Source organism: Mesocricetus auratus, unplaced genomic scaffold (genome assembly GCF_017639785.1).
Source record: "Mesocricetus auratus isolate SY011 unplaced genomic scaffold, BCM_Maur_2.0 Super-Scaffold_100008, whole genome shotgun sequence".
In the NCBI taxonomy this organism is placed as follows: Eukaryota; Metazoa; Chordata; class Mammalia; order Rodentia; family Cricetidae; genus Mesocricetus; species Mesocricetus auratus.
The window spans coordinates 46,834,273-46,855,018 of record NW_024429192.1 but is presented as its reverse complement, the minus strand read 5'-3'; the positions used below and the strand labels follow the sequence as shown (position 1 = coordinate 46,855,018).

At 43.3% G+C, this 20,746-nt stretch overlaps 1 protein-coding gene and 1 non-coding gene across 2 annotated transcripts in view; one reads left to right on the top strand and one right to left on the bottom strand.

Annotated features, from left to right (window-relative positions):
- Nucleotides 1-1,916: 1,916 nt before the first annotated feature.
- Nucleotides 1,917-20,746, top strand: part of Ccdc80 (coiled-coil domain containing 80) — a 34,053-nt gene continuing 15,223 nt past the window's right edge. The window contains exons 1-3 of the mRNA XM_005074758.4: nucleotides 1,917-2,940; nucleotides 3,333-5,218; nucleotides 12,418-12,574. Coding sequence (XP_005074815.1) covers nucleotides 3,344-5,218; nucleotides 12,418-12,574 — 2,032 coding nt within the window. The 5' untranslated portion in view covers nucleotides 1,917-2,940; nucleotides 3,333-3,343. The remainder of the gene's footprint in view (nucleotides 2,941-3,332; nucleotides 5,219-12,417; nucleotides 12,575-20,746) is intronic.
- LOC121142075 lies at nucleotides 13,575-13,703 on the bottom strand. The gene has a single exon (XR_005879088.1). It is a non-coding gene; the product is annotated as a small nucleolar RNA SNORA51 (small nucleolar RNA).

Sequence of the window (20,746 nt, the reverse complement as noted above, 5' to 3'; positions counted from 1 at the left end):
CCCTGTCTCAAACAAAACAAAACAATCCCCCAAATTAATTCATACATAATTTTACGTTTGGCTGAGTACATGTCAACTTGGCTCCAGTCTCTCCTCTAGATCTGCCTCATCCCCATACTAAATTATTTCTTTCTTAGGTTGCTGGAAAATAGGCTGATCTAAATGGGGGACTTTTTAAAACATAGAAATTCAGATTCGTGCAAGCCACAAATCATTATAAGTCTATAAAGGGGTGAATGTGAACTTGTCCCTTAAATTCTGTCTGCTCATGTGTTTAGTCCGCCATCTACTGGCCCAGTGTTACAGAAGGAAGGAGAGCCTGAGATTCCAGGAAGAGAAAGGCAGCTCAGGCTGAGGTGACTTCCTCTCAGCTCCATGATGTAACTATATCTCAGTTTTACTCCCTCACAGGTTGGACACTGGTCCCCAATGTTGTGCACATGGTTGGGGAGCTAGTGGAATACATGAGAATTTGGGGGAAAGAGTGAGATTTTAAAGGACCCACTGAGAAAGGCAGAAGGTAAGCTGCACAATTACTTCAGAAAGCAGAACTCGGAAAGGATAAGCGCTCCAGTTGAACAAATCAAGGAGACTCTTTTATGAAAATGGGAAATGAACTGAGAGTATATGTTAAAAAAGGAAAAGTGTGGGCAGAAAATGAAAGATGAAGGCAGGACACCACCCGGCATAACACCAGGTCTAAATGTCAAGAGATTTATTGAAACACGCCTCTGTCCAGCTATAAAGTGGGGACTCATCCTATTACCTCCCAGGTATGTTAACTAACAATATATAAAAGCACTAAAGATCATGAAAATGCCTGACAAACTGGTAGATGTTGTCAGTAGGGGAAAAAAGAAGAAAACAGTGGCAATAAATAAGAGAAGGGAGAAGACTCCGGGAGGGTAATGAGGAACACATCTGCAAATAATGAAAACAGCATTTAGACTTATTACTGGGCAAGGAGCATTGATCCACTCTACAGTTTTGAACTGAAATCGGACAGATTTTTATGTATTCCCAGTGGTACCCAGCGGACAGAGAACCTTGCCACTTGGTCCCCTCTGTACTCTAGACAATGAGATAAGAGTGCTACATCTGAAGCCCCCTACAGAAATTTCCTCAACTCTCTGTTAAGAGCTTTGTATGCAGTTAAGGCACATATATGTGGGAGAGATGGAGCTGACCGAAGGATGCAACTAGGAATGAGAATTTTCCACTGAGAGAAGCTTTGGTGAACCCCGGGGATGCCACTGTTGGTGGCAGTCCCAAGAGCAACTAATCCTCTTAACCAGTGAGTCTGTCCACCCCCTCCACCTTGCTTTTGTGAGACAGGCTCTCTCACTGAACCTGCAGCTTGTTGTTTCAGCTAGACTGGCTAGCCAGTGAGCTTCAGGGACCCAAGGCCCTCTGCTCCTTCTCCCCAGTGGTGGGGTTACAGCCATGGTGCTCAATTTCTATGTCAGTGCTGGAATTTTGGACTCAGGTCCTCAAACACTTAAGAGACTGAGGCGTTTTCCCAGTCCCTCACACAACTACTTCTTGGGACTGTAAAAAGATTCTAGATTCCTAGAGCATCTGGAGAGCTGAATATCGTGAAACACACACGCACACACACACACTGTATTCACCATCGCGACAGAAGCTGGGAGCCAAGATGCCCATTCCCTGATGTAATGTCCAACTGCAGTCTCAGGAGACAACAGCCTTTGCCTGCATTGCTAACCTTTTACCAGCTTCCACCCATCCCAAGGAGAAATAAGGACCAAGAACACAGTAACATGAGCCCCAATTAACATAACATAAAAACAACTTAGTCATGTTTTCCATGGGCTTTTCCAACCCCAAACTCAAAGCATACAGCAAGCAGAAAGAGATAAAAATACATGCATGGAACTATAAATAGATCCGTGCCGTCTGGATATGCACGGCCAAGTTCTGTGGCCCAAATGAGCAGCTGTCTCCAGGAAAACCAGCCAGGTGGAGAAACCTGAGGATTTCCCCCTTTCAAAGCACAGTATGAGAATGGACAGGAAGGGAAACTACCCTGATGGTTTGGTGTGGAAGGGGTTAAGTCCTCAGTCATCCTATTCTGGAGTGATTTACGATGATGTGTAGAGTTTCAAAACTTTTCCCAGCCCAAGCACAGCCCTCTCCCTTCCCACCAGGTTCACTGACTCTCCGAGTACCGAAATGAGAAGGAGGCGTGTTTTGCTGATCTGTTAAATTCTTAGTGAAGTTTTCTTGATTTCCAGTGGCTGCTGTTGTTTGAGTTTGGTTGAAGCAAACCTGAGGGAGTCCTGACATTTCTGGAATGGAATTCAGATGAGGAAGAAGAAATAGAAGAAGTCAAAAAAAAAAAGGAGAAATAAAGGGAGGAGAGACGCAAGGAAAGGGGGGAAGTGTCCCCTTTTTTCACGTTCACATTCCTCTGTTTTCCCTCAGCCTGGAAAACATATTAATCCCAGTGCTTTTGCACTCGGAAACAAAGGGACTCAGCCAGACCGTGTGGGGAAAGGGTGATAAGAACGATCTTGGAACTCCACAGAGGGCAAGAGTGAGATTCAGAAATCACTAGGACTTCACTTTAAGGAAAATCCTTGTGGCAGCAAAGAACCAGCTCATACAGACCCAGGAGAAACTGCAGACAAATGGAGATACGGCCAGTCCCACAGACAGCGACTTTCACCTCATCTCACTGGACCAGAAGGTAAAAAGACATAGCCTGGAGAAAAAAAAGCAATCAGCCAGGCTGGACAGGCTGAGCTTCCTGGGTCTGCTTTTACAAACAGGAGCTGCAGCACACCCTTTGGTATTGCTCAGCCTCCACAAGGAGACAGAGGGCTGGAAGGAAACCATTTCATCTAGGAAACCGTCCTAGGAACCAAGCCTTTCCATTTCTTTTGAAAGCCTCTGCATCCCATCTCCATGAGTGACGATGTAAGTGTTCAATCTTTGCTTTTTGCTGTTTGCTTTGCTGTTGCTTGCTTGAAGAAATGAAGTGTGAATGTTGTCATAATTACAATGCCTGGTTTACGTGGTCTCTGGTGCATCCAGAGCACAGCTGAGGCAGTACAAGCGTGCCTGGCACCCGTGAAGCAAGGTTGCATTTCCTGCTTAAAGACTGACCCTGCTAAGCACTGACAATCACAGCAGCTTGAAAGCACGGTGTCTCACCCTGCTTTGTCTCCTCTACCCTCGCTCCTGTTTCTTCTCTAGCTACCCCTTCCCCTTGGCCAAGATAGAGAAAGAGATAATTCTCAGCTTTGTGTGCAATTAATGATTTTTTTCTTCTTCTCTCTCTCGTATTATGACCCCTCTGCATTCCCAAGTGAATAACCCAATGACGTGGAAAATGGGACCCCATTTCACCATGCTGTTGGCCATGTGGCTGGTGTGTGGATCCGAATCTCATTCCCCTGTCTTGGATAGAGACAGCCACACGGGGCGGAAAGTCCCTTTGGCCTCTCCAATCAGCGCTAGGTCAGCTCGGTATCTGAAGCACACCGGGAGGTCTGGTGGAACTGAGAAATCCATTCAGGAAGAACCAAATCTTCAGCCTCCCCAAAGGAGGAAGAGTGTACCCGTGTTGAGATTAGCTCACCCGACCGTGAGGCCAACCCCCTTGGGTATCAATGGAGTCCCAGTCAGACCTGAGTTGAGACCAATAGCTAGGAGCTCTCCGCGTGAGATGGTCCGAGATGAGGGGTCCACTGCACGGTCGAGAATGTTGCGGTTCCCTTCTGGGTCCAGCTCTCCTAATATCCTGGCCAGTTTTGCAGGGAAGAACAGGGTGTGGGTCATCTCAGCCCCTCACGCCTCAGAGGGCTACTACCGCCTAATGATGAGCCTCCTGAAGGACGATGTGTATTGTGAGCTGGCAGAGAGGCACATCCAACAGATCGTGCTGTTCCACCAGGCAGGGGAGGAAGGAGGCAAGGTACGGAGGATCACCAGTGAAGGCCAGATCCTCGAGGAGCCGCTGGACCCTAGTCTCATCCCAAAGCTGATGAGCTTTCTAAAACTGGAGAAGGGCAAGTTTAGCATGGTGCTGCTGGCGAAGACTCTGCAGGTGGAGGAGCGCTACCCTTATCCCGTCAGGCTGGAGGCCATGTATGAGGTCATTGACCAAGGCCCCATCCGCAGGATCGAAAAGATCAGACAGAAGGGTTTTGTCCAAAAGTGTAAGGCCTCGGGCTTAGAGGGCCATGTGGTCCAGGAAGGGAACAACGGCGGCGGAGGAGCAGGAAGCACAGGCCTGGGCAGTGAGAAGAAGAAGAAAGAGGACCCAAGGAGAGCACAAGTTCACCCCACCAGACAGCCTCAGAGAAAGCTGACCACCACCAAGGCAGCCACTCCACAACCTCCCCCAACCCCAAGGGTCACCACCCTTCCTCCTGCTCCAGTCACAACAGCCACTCGGGCCACATCCCGGATGGTGACAGTAGCTGCAAGACCTACAACCACGACTGCCTTTCCGACCACCCAAAGGCCCTGGACATCCCGGCTGCACCCCTTCTCAGTCGCGCACAGGCCCCCAGCAACGGCTGAGGTGACCACTGTCAGGGGCACTTCCGTCTCAGAACAGCTCTACCCTCTACCTCGGAAGGAACAACAGAGAGAGAAGCCACAGGCTACCAGAAGGCCCAGTAAAGCCAACTATGGGAGTTTCACAGCAGCCCCACCCACCAGCCTCTGGGAGAGCAGCACAAGAGCTGTGGGCACAAGTCGTTTCCGCGACAACCGCACAGACAGACGAGAACATGGCCATCAGGACCCAAATGTGGTGCCAGTTCTTCACAAGCCAGCAAAAGGGAAGCTGCCCAAAAAGAAGGACAAAATTCTTAGCAATGAGTACGAAGCTAAGTACGACCCCAGCCGACCCACCGCCTCTCAAGGGGAAGAGGAGTTGCAGGTGGACAGTGTTCCCTCCCAGAACGCGAAGGAGTCGAAGAAGCACGAAAAACTCGGGAAACCCGAGAAGGAGAAGAAAAAAAAAGGGAAGGGTGTGAAACCAGACAAGTTACTCAAGAGTGACAAGCAAACGAAGAAAGCCGAGAAAAAGAACAAGCAGGAGAGAGAAAAGAATAAGAAGAAGAAGGCGGGTAAAACAGAACAGGATGGCTATCAGAAGCCTACACCGAAACAGCTCGCTCCAAGTCCCAAGAAGTCAGTGAGCGACCTGCTGGGGTCATTTGAAGGCAAACGACGACTTCTTGTAAGTAATCTTTTAGGCACTTTTCCCTCATGCGCTGAGGTGGGGCATTCATGTGTTTGTTATGTGCATTTTTTTATTTTGGTTTTTCAAAACAGGGTTTCTCTGTGGCTTTGGAGGCTGTCCTGGGACTTGGCCTTGTAGAGAGATCCACCTGCCTCTGCCTCCCAAGTGTTGGGGTTAAAGGTATGCACCACCACTGCCCGGCTGTTATGTGCATTTTATAAAGTCTCATCTTGGATGACAAAGGGGCTGAGCCCACCTCATGTTTAGGAAGGTTGGGGGCAGGGTGTGGTGCCTCATACGTTTGATACCAGCACTTGGGAGGCAGACTGTGAGTTCTAGGTCAGTCTGATCTATGTAGTGAGTTGACTGTTGTGATGCTCACGGGCACTTTTCAAACTGGTGGGCAGATATCCTGTCTTCAGGAAGGCTACCTCCTCCATCACTGTCCCAATTACTAGGAAGAGCAGGGAGAATCCCAGGATGGCACGTGGCTGAGTTCTTCCATTTGGTTTCCAGAGCCTCAGAGGTGTGTCTGAATTTGGAATCAGCTGTCAGTCTCTCCAGGCCTTATTGGCCATGGGTATGTGTGCCCACACTGGGGAAGGGAGGCAATTCTGCTTCTGTCTGCTGTTCTGAGTACCACTAGTGTTGAGTGTGCACATCCATCCCAGGAACCTTCTCTGTGAGCAATACTGTCTGTAAAACGGTAAAAGGATTTAGATAAATTGAAAGAAGGCTTTGGGTAGGAACAAGCCAACGCTACAGGGAAGGTCTTTTCTCATCAGGGACAGGACATGATTCTTGTTTGTGACTCCTCCTGTGTGCACCCATTTTTCAGAACTTCTTAACACCATGATTTTTAGCCCAGGCTGCCAATGTTTTCCTTAGATATCCATGGAGGGAGCCATGGCAGGCCATTGCGATCTCGCCCATCCTCCTGAACTCAGGACCTGACTCCTGGCCTGCTTTCACCTTGCACGACAGACAGGCACCCTTCTCTAAGGCATTTCTCAAGAGTCTTTCAGTTTGTCCAAAGCAGCCTAAATTTGGATTAATGATCTGAGCAAAGAGACTCTGATGGCCATGTATCTTTAGTGGTTTCAAACTTTTTAAATGCACATTTGAAGTGCTAACCAGAGCAGATGCCCTTGTGGTATTTACTCTGGGTGGAGCATGTCCTGAATTATTTTGTTTTCATTTCCATTAATAGTGGTGTTAGGGATTAGAAAACAACCTAAGGTCTAGCTGACTTTGAGAGAGAGAGAGAGAGAGAGAGACAGAGAGAGACAGAGAGAGACAGAGAGAGAGAGAGAAGCTCTCTTTCATACTTCCTGTAAGTTGATGGCATTTTAAACCAGATTTTTCAAGTGAATGTACACATTTAGGCAATCAGATGATAGGCTATTTGTTAAAGTAGTTTAACTGCTGTTTCTATATTCCCAGAATCCATAAACTGTTCCAATTAGAGCCATAAGAATCACTGATTCAAAGTAGAACTTTAGTTGGTACCTGGATGTTTGTCCAGGATCCATGGAGCCAAGCTGCTCTCTTGGGGCGTGGGAAAGCATTTCCACTTGGGCTGCTTAGCTCACTGAGTACCTGGGACTTTGTCCAGCCCACTAAAACACCCTGTCACCCAGTTCTGTCCGTTTAGACAACAAGGCAGGCAGAGTGAGCCTCATGGCTAGATTTTAAACACAGAAAGAAGTAATCAAGGGTAAAATGTCAGGATTGTAATTGTGCACCGCCTGACAAATACTCTCATTGCCCCAAGCGGGTAAGTTAAAAGAAAGGGGTTTTCATGCTTGATCCTGGTGTTAGCTGTGCCTTCAACTTCCCTTGCCTGCTCCCTGCTCTGTGTGTTAGGGATCAGAATGCTCAGCTGGGACTTCTCAGCTTTTAACAGCATCTATGCTCATAAACTGTTATCAAATGAAACTCAAAGGACGGCTTCTGCTGATGTCGTACGAAGCAAAGCAGAAAACCGCTGGAATCACGTCTGCCTATGCTGGCTTTTTGCAGCTAGCCAGAGAATGAGGTTTGTTATTAGAAAGAAAATCCCAACCGGACACAGCTCAGTCTGTCGGTCCCGTGTGTGACCAGACGATCATATCGAGGATGTGTTTTCTGAAGTGCTAATGATGTATGAAGGGAGAATGGAGTAGAGAAGAGAGATGGAGCTACCATGATATTAAAACAATGCTCCTGGGCGAAAGGCATTACTCGCTCATGAATCCCTCCCCACTCACTTTTTCCATGTTACTCAGGAAGTATGGTGATTCAATTAGCATTCATTAAGGCTGAGCAGTTAGTTTTGAGCTGTTAAAGTATGGTGGAGAACATTTACTTGTAGCCTCAACTTAACTTGGAATGTTCAACCTAGGGGTGGGTTTGCAATCCAAGAAATGGTGTGGACTTTCTGGCTCATTTCTCCAGCTTTTCAGTAACTGGGTCCCTGACTCTAATTTATTGTAAAACTCACAGTGCTTTGTATTCATGCATACCACTCTGTAGATGGGAAAACATCCCATAACTGCTCTTTAACTGATTACTCAGGGAAACGCTAGCAGCAATAGTGTAAGTTGTGGTTGAGCAAATGGCTTTCTCGAGGCCTTCAAGCACATTGCAGACAGAGCCAGGTACTGTGCTTTTTTTTTTTTTTTTTTTTTTGGTTTTACGAGACAGGGTTTCTCTGTATTGTTTTGGAGGTTGTTGGTCCAGCCCGGCCTCAAACTCACAGAGATCCACCTGCCTCTGCCTCCCGAGTGCGGGGATTAAAGGCGTGTGCCACCACCGCCGGGCTGGTACTGTGCTTTTAAGCCAAGAGCACTCCTGTAAAAGCCCTCTGCCTCTCAGATTGTTAAAAAGAGCAGATTCTAAGTGTAAGATGCTTTGTTGAAACTTCATGGTTTTGTTCTCACAATTCCTACAAGGAATGACTTATTAACCTTCTTTCCCAGACCTGAAAACACAAGTTTATATTCCTTGAGATGTCTGCCCAAGGCATGTAGCTGTTAATGTAACAAAGACCTTGTATCTGTTCAACTTCAACCTCCCTTCCACTGAGTCTTGGGAGGTATACACCACAAAGTAACTGGGTAATTGGAGAAGAAAACTATCCCCTCATAGAGAATAACATTTAACACTTCATTTTGGGGTTAGTAAGATGACCAAGCAAGCTTTACAACCTGAGTTCAATCCCCACAACCCACATGGTGAAAGGAGAGAACCATCTCCCAAAGGTTGCCCTCTGACCTCCCAGTGCACTCTGACCTCTCGGTGCTTCACACACCCACATGGCCCACATGCATAAATACATAATATATTTCCTAAAACTTCATTTTGTACTTGGAGTTTTAAAGACAAGTGAAGAAACTGTCCCGTTTTATGGTAAGTGCAAGCGAGGAGTCACTGCCTTTGCCACAGAGCTCAACTCTGGCTTTCCAGGCGGTTGGAGAACAGTTGACTGAATCCACTTTCTCTTCCTTCAGTTTACTGGATGCCCATTTGGTCTTGGCTACAGTTCATCACTAAACCATTGGTCCTTGTAGAGGATAGCTAACAAGCAGTCATTTGGTGGCTCTGAGATCCACCTGAGATCCACCTGATGTCAGCTCGTGGGAGCTTTGATATGTTGAACTACAGCTTTCTTTGGCAATGGGATCTCCTACACTCCAAGACGGGTTAATATTTTCAAGTCTGCCACAGAGACTTGGGAATGGAGATAGCTATTTACTTACTTGGTTTAGTTTTAGAAAAGGACTTAAAGTTCTGTTTTACAAGGCAGCCTCCAAGATAAAAGCTAGTTTATGGAATCCTTTAAAAATCTAGAGCCTCACACAGTACTTAGACCAAGCGAAGACTACAAACATTTCAAAACTTCCCCAGAATCTTGTGATCTCTGTTTTACGCCCTTTGCTTATACAATCAGTTTCATTCTCTTCTGGGACTCATTGACCCAAAACACCATTGGAACAGAAACACAAATAAGATCACTGCAGAACTGTAAATTCCGGACACATGCTCCAAGTTACCGCCATCAGGCTGGCAAGAGGCCAAACCGACGGGACCCTTCCCTGAAAAGTACTGTGGTGTTACTTCTAGGAAGAGAAAACTGGAAACAGTTTCCATTTTAAGCACTGTTAGAAATGCTGCCAAGCTAGAATATAGATGTGACAGAGATGTCAGCACATAGGGAAACGGCTCTGACATGTCAGTTGGCCATCTCCCCTCTCCCCTCCTTTCCCCATGCAAACTCCATCAGCAGACTGAATGTAAGGAAAAGGTTTTCCATCTGGCTTACGGGCTCATAATCAGGGATCCTCATGTTTCTGGGTCCCTCCTGCCCCTGGTTTGGATAGACTGATCCCTAGCTTGTGGAATGCTGACCAGCCAGCATGGATCACGGGATAGCTTCAGGTTCTGAGATCTCAGTGCCTTAAGGAACTTGACGTCAACATAAAATATATATAAAGGAGATACAAAATTTCCATTCAAGCTGTGCAGACATGTGGAACTGTAATTAAAAGGAGTGAGTGTATGAGATATGGAAGTAGGGGAGAGTCTAGAGGACATGGATAAACACAGATTTAGGAAACTAGTCAGAGGCAACACACATGTGTGTGTTTGGATGCATGGCCCTGTATAAGTATCTATGTATACTGTTCAATTCCTGAGAGTTTATGAGTTTTGCATAGAGGTTGTTCCAGGTAAAGATGACAGAGGTGAAAGGCCACAGCCTATCCAGGGGTTGAAGAAAGACAAAAATGCCAGGCTTCCCAATTTGATGGTGGACATCACCCTTTCCTCTGTGCCATTCCGCCTCAATGTTGAGAGTGGTCTGATAACACTGCTAAGTAGAGAGAGCATCTAAGCCTGGGGAGAGAGCCTGCAAGGCCAGAAGGCAGGAGGTGAATCATGCCACATGAATATCCCATTCCTGTCGAGTTAAAGCATCCCTGGGCAAAAAGCTCCAGGTGAAAATAAGCCTGGGAGGATTCCGTTTGTCTGGGATTCACGCTGGGCCTCCATGGCCTGATGCTGCTGTGTATACACGTGGGAGAAGCTGGCATGCAGGCGAGGAAGGGCATCTCTGAGATTACAGATTGTCTGAAATTCTTAATTATACATGCCCCAAAGGAGAAGACTGGAGGAAGCTTTGAGAATGCTTAAAATATGGCCATGGACCGCAGGGCTCCATGATTGAGAATGAGACAGTGACCTGAAGCCTGGGTATGGATATGGACTGAGAGGACAGTAATTATCATTCATCTAGTGTCTGGAAGCTGTGCCTTGGAACGCCTTAGAAAATATTCTAAATATGGGCTAGGAGTTCAAAATCATGAACAGCCCATCATTTTATCTTTGTTTTCACTGTTTTATGTTCTCACTTAAACAACATTTTGTTCATTCCAAAAGGGTCTGTTTATGAGCAAAGACATGCCAAAAAGAAAAAAGAAAAATCTAGACTATGTCAAGTTAAAATAAATTTTTAAAATGTTTCCTTCCCTACTAAAACACATATAGCTAAATTAAAAACAAACTAACATCAGAAAATACGATCACTGCATCTTTCTAGAACCACCCTCCTTTTTTTTCTTAAGGCTAAGTCTGAATCAAGGAATAAATTTTAGATAGTATGTGTAATTTTGACACTTTACCTCATGGAGATTACATCTTTTCAAACATATTTTCTAGCCACTATGTTTATAGGCATCAATAAACCACTCTACTGGATAAAAATATAAACAGCAAGATCAATTTGGAGTCAAATTTACTGGCCATTTTTGATAAAAAAAATGTTTGACAGAGGTTAACAACATAGTAACTTTTCCCACCAAAAATGCTAACCTGATAGACACAGACTTTAGAAAGAGTTTAAGTTTTGGGTGGGTAGATAGAAAAGTGTCTGTTAAATTTTAATATGGCAAAATGCAAGAAAATGTTTACAGAAAATAATAAATACATATAGGGGCTTACTCCAAAGTCCCATGGTGAGCCAACAAAGGTTGCCTGCTCAGGGCTCACTAGTGACACGGGCCATGCAAGTTCTCCTGACTCCAGGAGACCAACAAGACCTGGTCTTCAAAGGAATACATCTTCATGTCCTTCTACTTCCAAGACAAGCAAAGTATTGCTGCCCATTCTTGGCACATGGGAAATAGTTTTGGTTTCAGCTTAGAAGTTTCCAAAAAAGCCAACTAAAATGATCAAAGGATCAGAGAAGCTTTTCTGTTAGGATAGACTCAAAACACTGAGACATTCTTAGAGGATACAAAAGAACCTAGATAATTAACTAAACACATACACATACACAGGCATACACACAACCATACATGCATACTCATACAAAGAAACATACAAACATTCATAATATAACCAAGGCATTCTCATTTTAACCAAAACAAAATGTAATACAGCTCCCCAGATGGTTAGAGATCAAAATATCTCTGCTGTACCTTTTCTTCACAAGTCAAGAGTAATAAAACATGGATGAAATCCCAGGTCTGGTTTAGAGAGAAGGCCAAAGTGAAACAGTTAAATCCATCCTGATGGGGTAGGGCTGGGCTCTAGTATCAGAATCCCCATCCTTGGGCCCAGTGTGACAATGAATGTCATCTGTGCAGCAAAATATATCCCTCAAAGCCATCGTAAAACTGTTTGTAAGGCTGACTGATAAAAATTCTGATCCACAATGTGCAGTACTGGCTGTGAAACTCTTTCAACATCATGGAAATGAAACAAAAATGACTGAATTATCCTGATTAGTTAGTTAGGATGATGAAGACCAAAATATGAAGGCAAATAATTATTCCACATCAGATATTCATAGAATGTGACAGATTTGAAGAATGAATATTTCCGTGTGCCCACAACTAGGAAAACCATAGATAGTACAGATGAAATGAAGGCAAATTAGAGAACTGAGGAAAGGCATCTACAGTATCTAGACTAGTTTTTATTTTACTGTAAAAGAAAAGAAAAATGAAAAAAGAAAGAGAGAAAGAGAAAGAAAGAAGGAAGGAAAAAGAAAGAAAGATCATCTAATTGGTATTTTGGGTATTGATTATGCAACTGTCTAAGAAAGCAGTTCACAGTTTTGATGCCCTCTGCTCTTCGATGTCTCGGGATTTAGCCTCATAGTGACTTGAGCACTATGAACTAATACTTACTTGTTTGTCCTCCCATGCCTCTAGCTGATCACCACTCCCAAGTCTGAGAACAACATGTATGTGCAGCAGCGCGATGAGTATCTGGAGAACTTCTGCAAGATGGCCACCAGGAGGATCTCTGTGGTCACCATCTTTGGTCCTGTCAATAACAGCTCCTTGAAAATTGACCACTTCCAGCTAGGTGCTCTAAATTATTTTATAGTTTTGTTTTTGTTTGTTTGTTTGTTTTGTCTCTTATCTGTGGTGGGCCAGTTGCTATGGGAGAGACCTTGGGTGGGGGTTGGACCAAAAGAAACATTGGAATGTCTGGAGATACTCTGGTTGTGACGGTGTCCGTCTGTCTGTCTGTCTGTCTGTCTGTCTATCTAATCAACCTACGTACCCACCCACCCATCCATCCATCCATCCATCCATCCATCCATCCATCCATCCATCCATCCATCCATCTATCCATGCAGCCAGCCAGGAACACTCTGGCTTAAGATATTAGCATTTTAAAACAGAGATATATAGTACTCTTTTTTTTAAGTCAGAAGGGTGGTGGAAATGAGAGAGTATGCAGCCCTTTCTCTTGGATCCTGGGTCCTCTTGCCTGTGAGAAGCACCAGTCAATATGCCTACATACTTTGTGCTCCAAATGATTCATCAAACATGGGGACCCGCCAGACACCTAGATGCTGGCAAGCCTGGAATGGGAATTAGCTAGAGTTAGAAACTGTTAGACTTAATCAAAAGTCACTGAAAATATGGATTGAACTTCATCCAAATCTTTCTGGAAAGAAGAAGATTTGGCTGAATTTAAGAGTTCTCACAATTTTTCATATTGATGATGTATGTGAGGTACATGGAACCCAGCTCGCTTCAGGCATCTGAGTTGCAATTCACAGCAGTTCCCATGGTCATGGTGTGAAGAGTCACTGATTGGTTAAGCCTCACACTTAGAAGGCTGGAACCAGAGGCAATGGCTTCTTTTATAAGTCTTTACACATAAAACATTTTATATAACAGTGTGTGTGTGTGTGTGTGTGTGTGTGTGTGTGTGTGTGCATGTGTGTGACTTTGGTCATTTTTACCCCCATTACTCTCTCTCTCATATACCTCCCTCTCCCACTGAGCCCCTTATTCCTGATAAAAGTTTTATTTTTTGGAAAATCTTTTCTTTTCTCATTTTTACCTCAAATCCATGTCTCCCCATTCACAATACAGACCAGGCACAATGGCCTAGGCTGAGCTGTACATGCAGTACATTCTGCCTCCTCTCCTTATATAGTCTATGTAAGAACACAGCCTGTGGTAAGCACAAGGAGGCCGGAAAATATTTTCTTAAACATTAGTTCACTGCTTTTGTTGTTTAACTGTAATTAAAGTTCTTTGGCTTATTCTTTATATTTCGTTATCCTCTATATTTTGTCACAGAATATATTTCTTCTGAAAGTATAAGAAAATATTAGCATTTGCACAAAATAATATATCATAGCTCAGATTTTTCGGATGCAAGCTCTTGTTACAAATGACACATCTGTCACACTTATGGTGCCAACTTGATTTGCACATGGGCTAGTTTTCTAAACTATGCACTTTCAATTGTAGCAACAACATTAACATAAGATCTATTGTCATAACAAATGTTTTGCTGTAAAGTATAGTAGTCTAAGTATAGGCACAGTGCTACCCAACAGTTCTCTAGAATATAGCTGTACATTTTTAGCTATGTATTCCCTTTCATTATCTCACTATCCTCTGAGGTGGCTACAAAAACCAAATAAATACCATCCCCCATCATAATCACATGGATTGGTAACTGATTTGTGAACTCTTTCCCTCTGCTATGTGAATAATGCCTTTAGTCAACAACAACAGCCAGATGTGGTGACACACACCTTTAGTGTCAGATGTATCTTTGTGAGGCAAAGCCAGATGTATCTTTGTAAGGGCAGCCTGGTCTATATGGTGAGACTGTGCCTCAAAATACTAAAAATAACAACAATTAAATAATACCAAGAAACAAAAAAAGGTAGCTCTGGAGGCCTGTAAGTTCACAGTCAGAGTTACAATCTATTTGTTGTGTGATCTTGGGCAGGTCAGCTCTTAAGTCCTTAAAGAAATCAAACCTACTTTGCAGACTATGGTGAAGATGAAATAAGATTGTGCATATACACCCCTGCTTATAATAGGCACTATTCTTGTGGCCATCCTTATCAGGTAGTAGTGTCGGAGTTGTCACAGCTGTCACCAGGGAAACAAATGCCATTGCTTTCTGCGAATTATAGACTGTTGACTTGCAACTGCTCTTTCAGGTCAGATTGCATTAGTCCTCTTGATGGTAAATGAGCAGCCCAAGAGAGTAATAACAGAACGGCACATTTAGTGGTTAACAGGGACTCAAACTATTTGTTTCCTGGGGTTTCACATGGTCACTTGAGCCAGCAGGCTTCGTGATACTCCAGATGTCTGGAGAGGAAATAGACATTTAGTCCAGCACAGACTGGTGCTGGCAGGTGATAAAAGTCCTTCTCAGCCAGGTGTTCTCAGTGTCAAATGTGCTACTTACTAATTCTTCCACCCAGTGTTCCCATTCCTTAGTTCAGAGGAGTTTGGAAAAGTCATTACATCTTCTACTTCAATCTTGGCATAGCCGTATTGTTAGCATCTGGTACCGCCTTGGAAAATTTTTAGCATTATTCTGTGTTTTCTAGAAATCTGGATTGAATGTGAGCTGTAGGGGGCTGAGATTTTGTTGTTGTTGCTTTGTTTTTCTGAGTTATTGGAAGTCAGATCTTATAGTTTGCATTTCTGTCGCAAAGAGTGACAGCACTGGCCTGATTTGGAGGTAGGGGAGGTTCTCTCACCTAATTCCTGGAAGGCCTTCCCCTCCCTGTGTTGTGACCCAGGTTACCCCTATAAGAAAGGCTTGTAGCTCTTCCAGCCAAGGCTGGGAGTCAGTGATGGGAAAAGAAAACTTGGCATGCACCAGGGTCTCAGTGAACCAAATCCCAGCTTTGTCTGATTTTCAGCTGGAAGGCTGTCCAGTGGCTTTACTTCTCCTTAAATATGAAGGGAGTAGTGTGTGTTTTTCCAGAATTTTGCTAGGCCCTGAAAGCAGATGCTGACAACCAGACACAGTGTAGGCTGCCCTCACCGGCTGGTCCATCTTGCTAAAGGTAGTTGTAATATCTGTTGTGGGCCTACAAACACTAGGAAACTTAACTTAGGGTTTCAGACATTAGTATACAAACTCTAGGAAACTTAATGTTTCAAACTTTAGTCTAAAGAAAGTTATGAGACTATGTCAAATTCCAATGCCCTATGGGTTTGCCAGCACAGATGTATGAAATGCTAAAATGCATTCACATATAAAGACATTATTGTTATTATGTAAAATGTCACTATAGCATAAGAATATTCCTGTATATGTTGAGTGGGAAGAACATAGACAGATTGGTCAGATAGGAAGAAGTTGCTGGGTAATAGTACTTTATTAAAAGATGAAATGAGGTAGAACATAGCAGATAAGAATTTTTTACTTCCAGAAAAATATAAACTTGAAAAATACTTTGACATGGGTAGGGATCCCCAAATATTAAGGGCTAAAACACAAGGAATACTTTAAACTCTCTTCCTCCTTCATCTCCCTCCCCAAGCTGTGCAAGTGTGTGTGTGTGTGTGTGTATGTGTGTGTGTGTGTGTTATGTACAGATGCCTCACCTTCCCCGAGTGTGACTATATTCAGAGATGACTCTCTACCTTATTCTTTTGAGAAAGGGTCTCTGGAGGAATGTGAGAATGTTGTTTCCACCAAAGGTCCCAGTATCTGTCCACTCCACCCACTAACACTCATGTGACAGGTTTTTACATGAGTTCTAAGGATTTGAACTTAGGTCTTCAGACTTGTACAAGTGCTCTTGCTTACTGGTCTACCTCCCAGCCCTGATAACTTCTTCTGAAGGTATGAATGTTTAAGGGTAATAAATAAAAAGGAGGTAGAAAATTGATGGGTGTGGAATACAATGACAAGAAGAGACAATGTATAAATAATTTATACAAGTAAAGAATACACACAGATGAATTTTAAACTAACTTTTACAAATAAGAATGACAGAATACATCCCAGCCTAAAACATTTTTGCCTTCAATTTTATTGAAGAGAATTATGTTATACAGTGAAACTTACAATCATCAGTATCCATCCCCAACCTGCTTTAGTCTTGAGGCAGTCCAGAAAAATTGATCCTCTGGCTCCAACTGTCATTTTTATCTGTGGTGACAGCACCTGGCAACTGCCTTTTCTAGACCTCACCATCCTTAGTAAGGCAGAGGATCTGGGTGAGTGGATTTCCAGCTTCTAGATGTTTCCCTTGTGTTTGTGCAGTCTCTAATTATCAGCAATATATTTATATAGGCTACCAGCTACAAAGCCTAACACCCATTCACTCATCTTATTCCACCACTCTCTGCCTTTAAGATCAAATGTACCAGTGTCAAGAGCAACCCCTTGTAATCAAGAGGGATAAAAATACATAAGTCAAATCTGTAAAACAAGTCAGTGGAGAATGTGGTGGAAAGGTAAGTTATTCTCTGTCAAAAGATGAGCTGATAAAGAAAACATGGCATAAAAATACCTGAAGGAATTGTAGTAACCATTAAGAAAAATGAAATTTGCAGAAATACATTGGAAATCACACTAAGCAAAATAAATCAGACTCAGAAAGATAACTAAACATTTTCTCTCATATGCAGAAGCTAAATTTAAACTTTTATGTGTATGTGTGTATGTATATACATAAAAAGATAGACTCTTACAACCTCCATAAACAGAGATAACAGAAAAAAATTAATAGTGATGTTATTAATGGAGAAACCTTAGGAAGCCAAATTTATATCCTGTTAGTTTTGGAAACTGAGGTGTTTTATCTGTATCTAACTTTTGGAGGAGTTGATATATTTTATATAATTTATGTAAGAAGTTATACATTGATGGTTCTTGAATATATGAATGATTCTTTCACCCTATTATTCCCTGGCCTCTGCGGGCAACTATGTGTACAATTTTTTCTTTACTAATCTTATATTTCTTAATGAAACTACAAACTAGTATAAATATCTATTTTCTATTCATTAAATATAAATATATATTGGATATATAACACACATATGTAGAGATACATATATATGCATATATATATACATATATATGTAGAGAGAGACAGACAGAGTCACTAAATTGTCCAGGGTATCCTGGAACTCACTCTCTAATCCAGATTGACCTTGAATTTACCATCCTGCTGCCTCAATTCCCTATGTCCATGATCAATGTGTTGAGGGAAGCCATAGTTCTGATATCAAAAATAAAGAGCTGGAGCATAGTGTATGGAGGAAGTCTTAATAGATTTACTAGTTAAGATACACTGAATCCATAACACTAATGGCCTTATATGTTATGGTAAGAATTCAGGTTCTCCTCTGTGAGATATCTTTCTGTCCTTTAAATCATTACAGTTAGGTAGGAGATCTGATAAATGCAGCCGCTTGGCCTTACTATGAGAGATTCTAATTTGATTGGTCGGGATCCAAAGATTGTAATGGTAAGCTTCCAGGAACTGTGATGACAGTAGGTGATGCGTTCTACATATCAAGAAACAGCTAACGAAGAGAGGGGAGTGCTGCAACCATAGTAAACAGTGAAATGGTCCTGCCATTGGTGAAAGTGCAACTCTTGCCTCAAAAGAAATAATGAAGTCCATGATGGTAAAAAATGAGAGATCATGGCCTGTGAAATAGATTCCGGTCACCTTGAATGTCATGCTGTAATGTGATTTCCTCTTTACTCATCCCCTTTGCTTTTCTTCTTTTTAAGACAGGGTCTCAGTATGTAGCCCTGACTGGCCTACTCATAGGCCAGGCGGGCCTCAAACTCACATAAATCTATCTGCCTTTGCCTTTAGAGTGCTTGGATTAAAGGTGTGCACCTCCATGCCTGGCCTCCCCACCTCATTTTTGAGACAGTCTCTCATGGAACCTTGCTTGCTGATTGGTTAGACTGGTGAGCTAGGACACCCTCATGCTCAGCTTTTTATGTGGGAACCAGAGATCCAAATCCAAGTCCTTATGCCTGCGTGGCAAGTACTGTACCAGATGAGTCATCGCCTCAGCGCCAGATGTTATCTTTTAACATTCTTAACTTTAGGGTTGGTGCAAGCCCGAGATCTGCTGAGTAACACATTCCAAAAGCTTTGCTAATAGTCAGAAAGATGTTAGGTCAAGTACATTTGGGAGTAAGTGGATATGAAGGAAACTAAAGATAGTCTGAGACAATTTTGTCTCTGAAACTGCAACAGTCCATTTCTCCACAAGGACAACATTCTAGTCGCTCATCAGTCATCAGTCAGTCAGTCAGAAACGGCATACTTTCCTGCATGGATATGGCTTCCTTAGAAAACTTCAGTTCATAGCTTGAACTTAGGAGGTGAGAGGAAGAGAAACCATGGATGCCACAGGGAGGAAGCAGTCAGAGGTAATGCCAAGCATACAATCACTTAATAGCTTATAATTGAAGCTAATTGTTTTAGTTCCATGGTGCTATCTATAGTCAATCAAATACGTGAAGAAACTTACTATAACACAACTGGCTTTTGGGATGGGGATTCTTAAAGGGCAAGGAACCAGACAAACAAACAATTTCTAAACTAATGGTAATAATGTGAGGCAAAGTTCACCTCCTCTGCCTGGCCCTTCCCTTGACAATCCTAGTCCAAATATCACGAAGCAGACGTGGATCTGTGAGTCATTTTAGCTGGACTCGGAGAACGTGAATGGTTTACAGGACTTCCTTAAAAAGTGTCTACTTGTGGGTTTCATGGAACTTCATAAGGATTAGAGAGCTTAGACAGATATCGACAAATTTAAAAATCTATACTTTCTGTGTTGTTTCCCTGACTGAAGAGCATTATTAGCCCAGCTCTGATTTGCATAGATTTGAATAGAAGAGATCCATGGGTAGAACAGGCAGACACAGACAAGAGGTGGCCTCATATGCACCTTCCTCAGAATTTGACCTGGGGTGGGCTCTGCCCTGCTGTACAGCTGTCTCCTCCTCCTCCTCCTCCTCCTCCTCCTCCTCCTCCTCCTCCTCCTCCTCCTCCTCCTCCTCCTCCTCTTTCGACCCAGTGTGGATCAGAGCCTTCATTGTTTTCCTTGGGCATATTTTTCTCCTCAGGCTAAACATGTAGACATTTCAGTAGCCCAAGAGTGCAAAAATGTTTTGGTTCTAATGTTTGCCTGGATTATTTCTGAAAGCATTTTGCTGGAGAGAAGAAACCAGATTGTGAAATCGGCTTCTTGCCAGTTATAACCAAGCTTGTCTTAGATCTTGAACCAGTGCCCTCTTTACTGACGACTGTGAGGTGTTTGTGTAGCAGAGTGGGCTGTGTAAGAAAAAGTTGTGTTGTCTGAAACCTACCCTCATTTTACTTCTAGTTAGCAGTGTGAACTTAAGTAAGTCAGTCCTCTTTTCTTTCTCAGAGTCTGTAAGAGTGTGGTCCCTGAAAGAGACCCCGACTTTCTAAGTTTTGAATGTAAGGAGGTGGATAGAGTTAATTCTGTTCCTTCATTCCCATGAGGGAAAGTAAAACAAGAATGGACAAAGGGTGAACTTTTGTTTGTTTGTTTGTTTTTGAGACATGGTTTCTCTGTGTATCCCTGACTGTCCTGGAACTCATTCTGTAGATGAGGCTAGGCTCAAACTCACAGAGATTTGCCTGCCTCTGCCTCTTGAGTGCTGGGATTAAAGGCATGTGTCACCACTTGCCCAGCTCAAACGGTGAATTCTGAGCTCTAAGTGTTTGACACTCAGGGCTGTCCATTTTGAGGTGAGGAGAATGCCTTTTATATCTGCTATGCCCACCCAACCTCACACCCCATTGCACTTGAGCCGTGCCTTGGCAGGAGTGTGACTTGGGGAAAGGTGACTCTTCCTTAAGAAGAGCAACTCTCAGAGAGGGGGAATTAAGTTACAAATATAGAGAACTCGGTTCTGAAAGTAGATAGAAATAAACAGTACCCAATACTGTTCCTTAGATTCATCCTCAGTGATAAAATGGAGCCAAGATGCATAAACCTCAGCAGCATATTATATAAAAAAAATCCACTTGGTGACAAATGTTCATCTATAATGTTCAGCTGATCTGAGTTGGTCAGGTTTATGTAATACCTGTACTCACATAGCAGTTGGGTGAGTCTGCTGACCTCATCTGGGATGCTCTTATCCTCAAGGTGAAGGAAGTGATTGTAGGATAAGCTGGGATGACCTTAGCTGAAATGGTACTAGGCTGAGTTGCTTGATTTACACTTAGTAGGC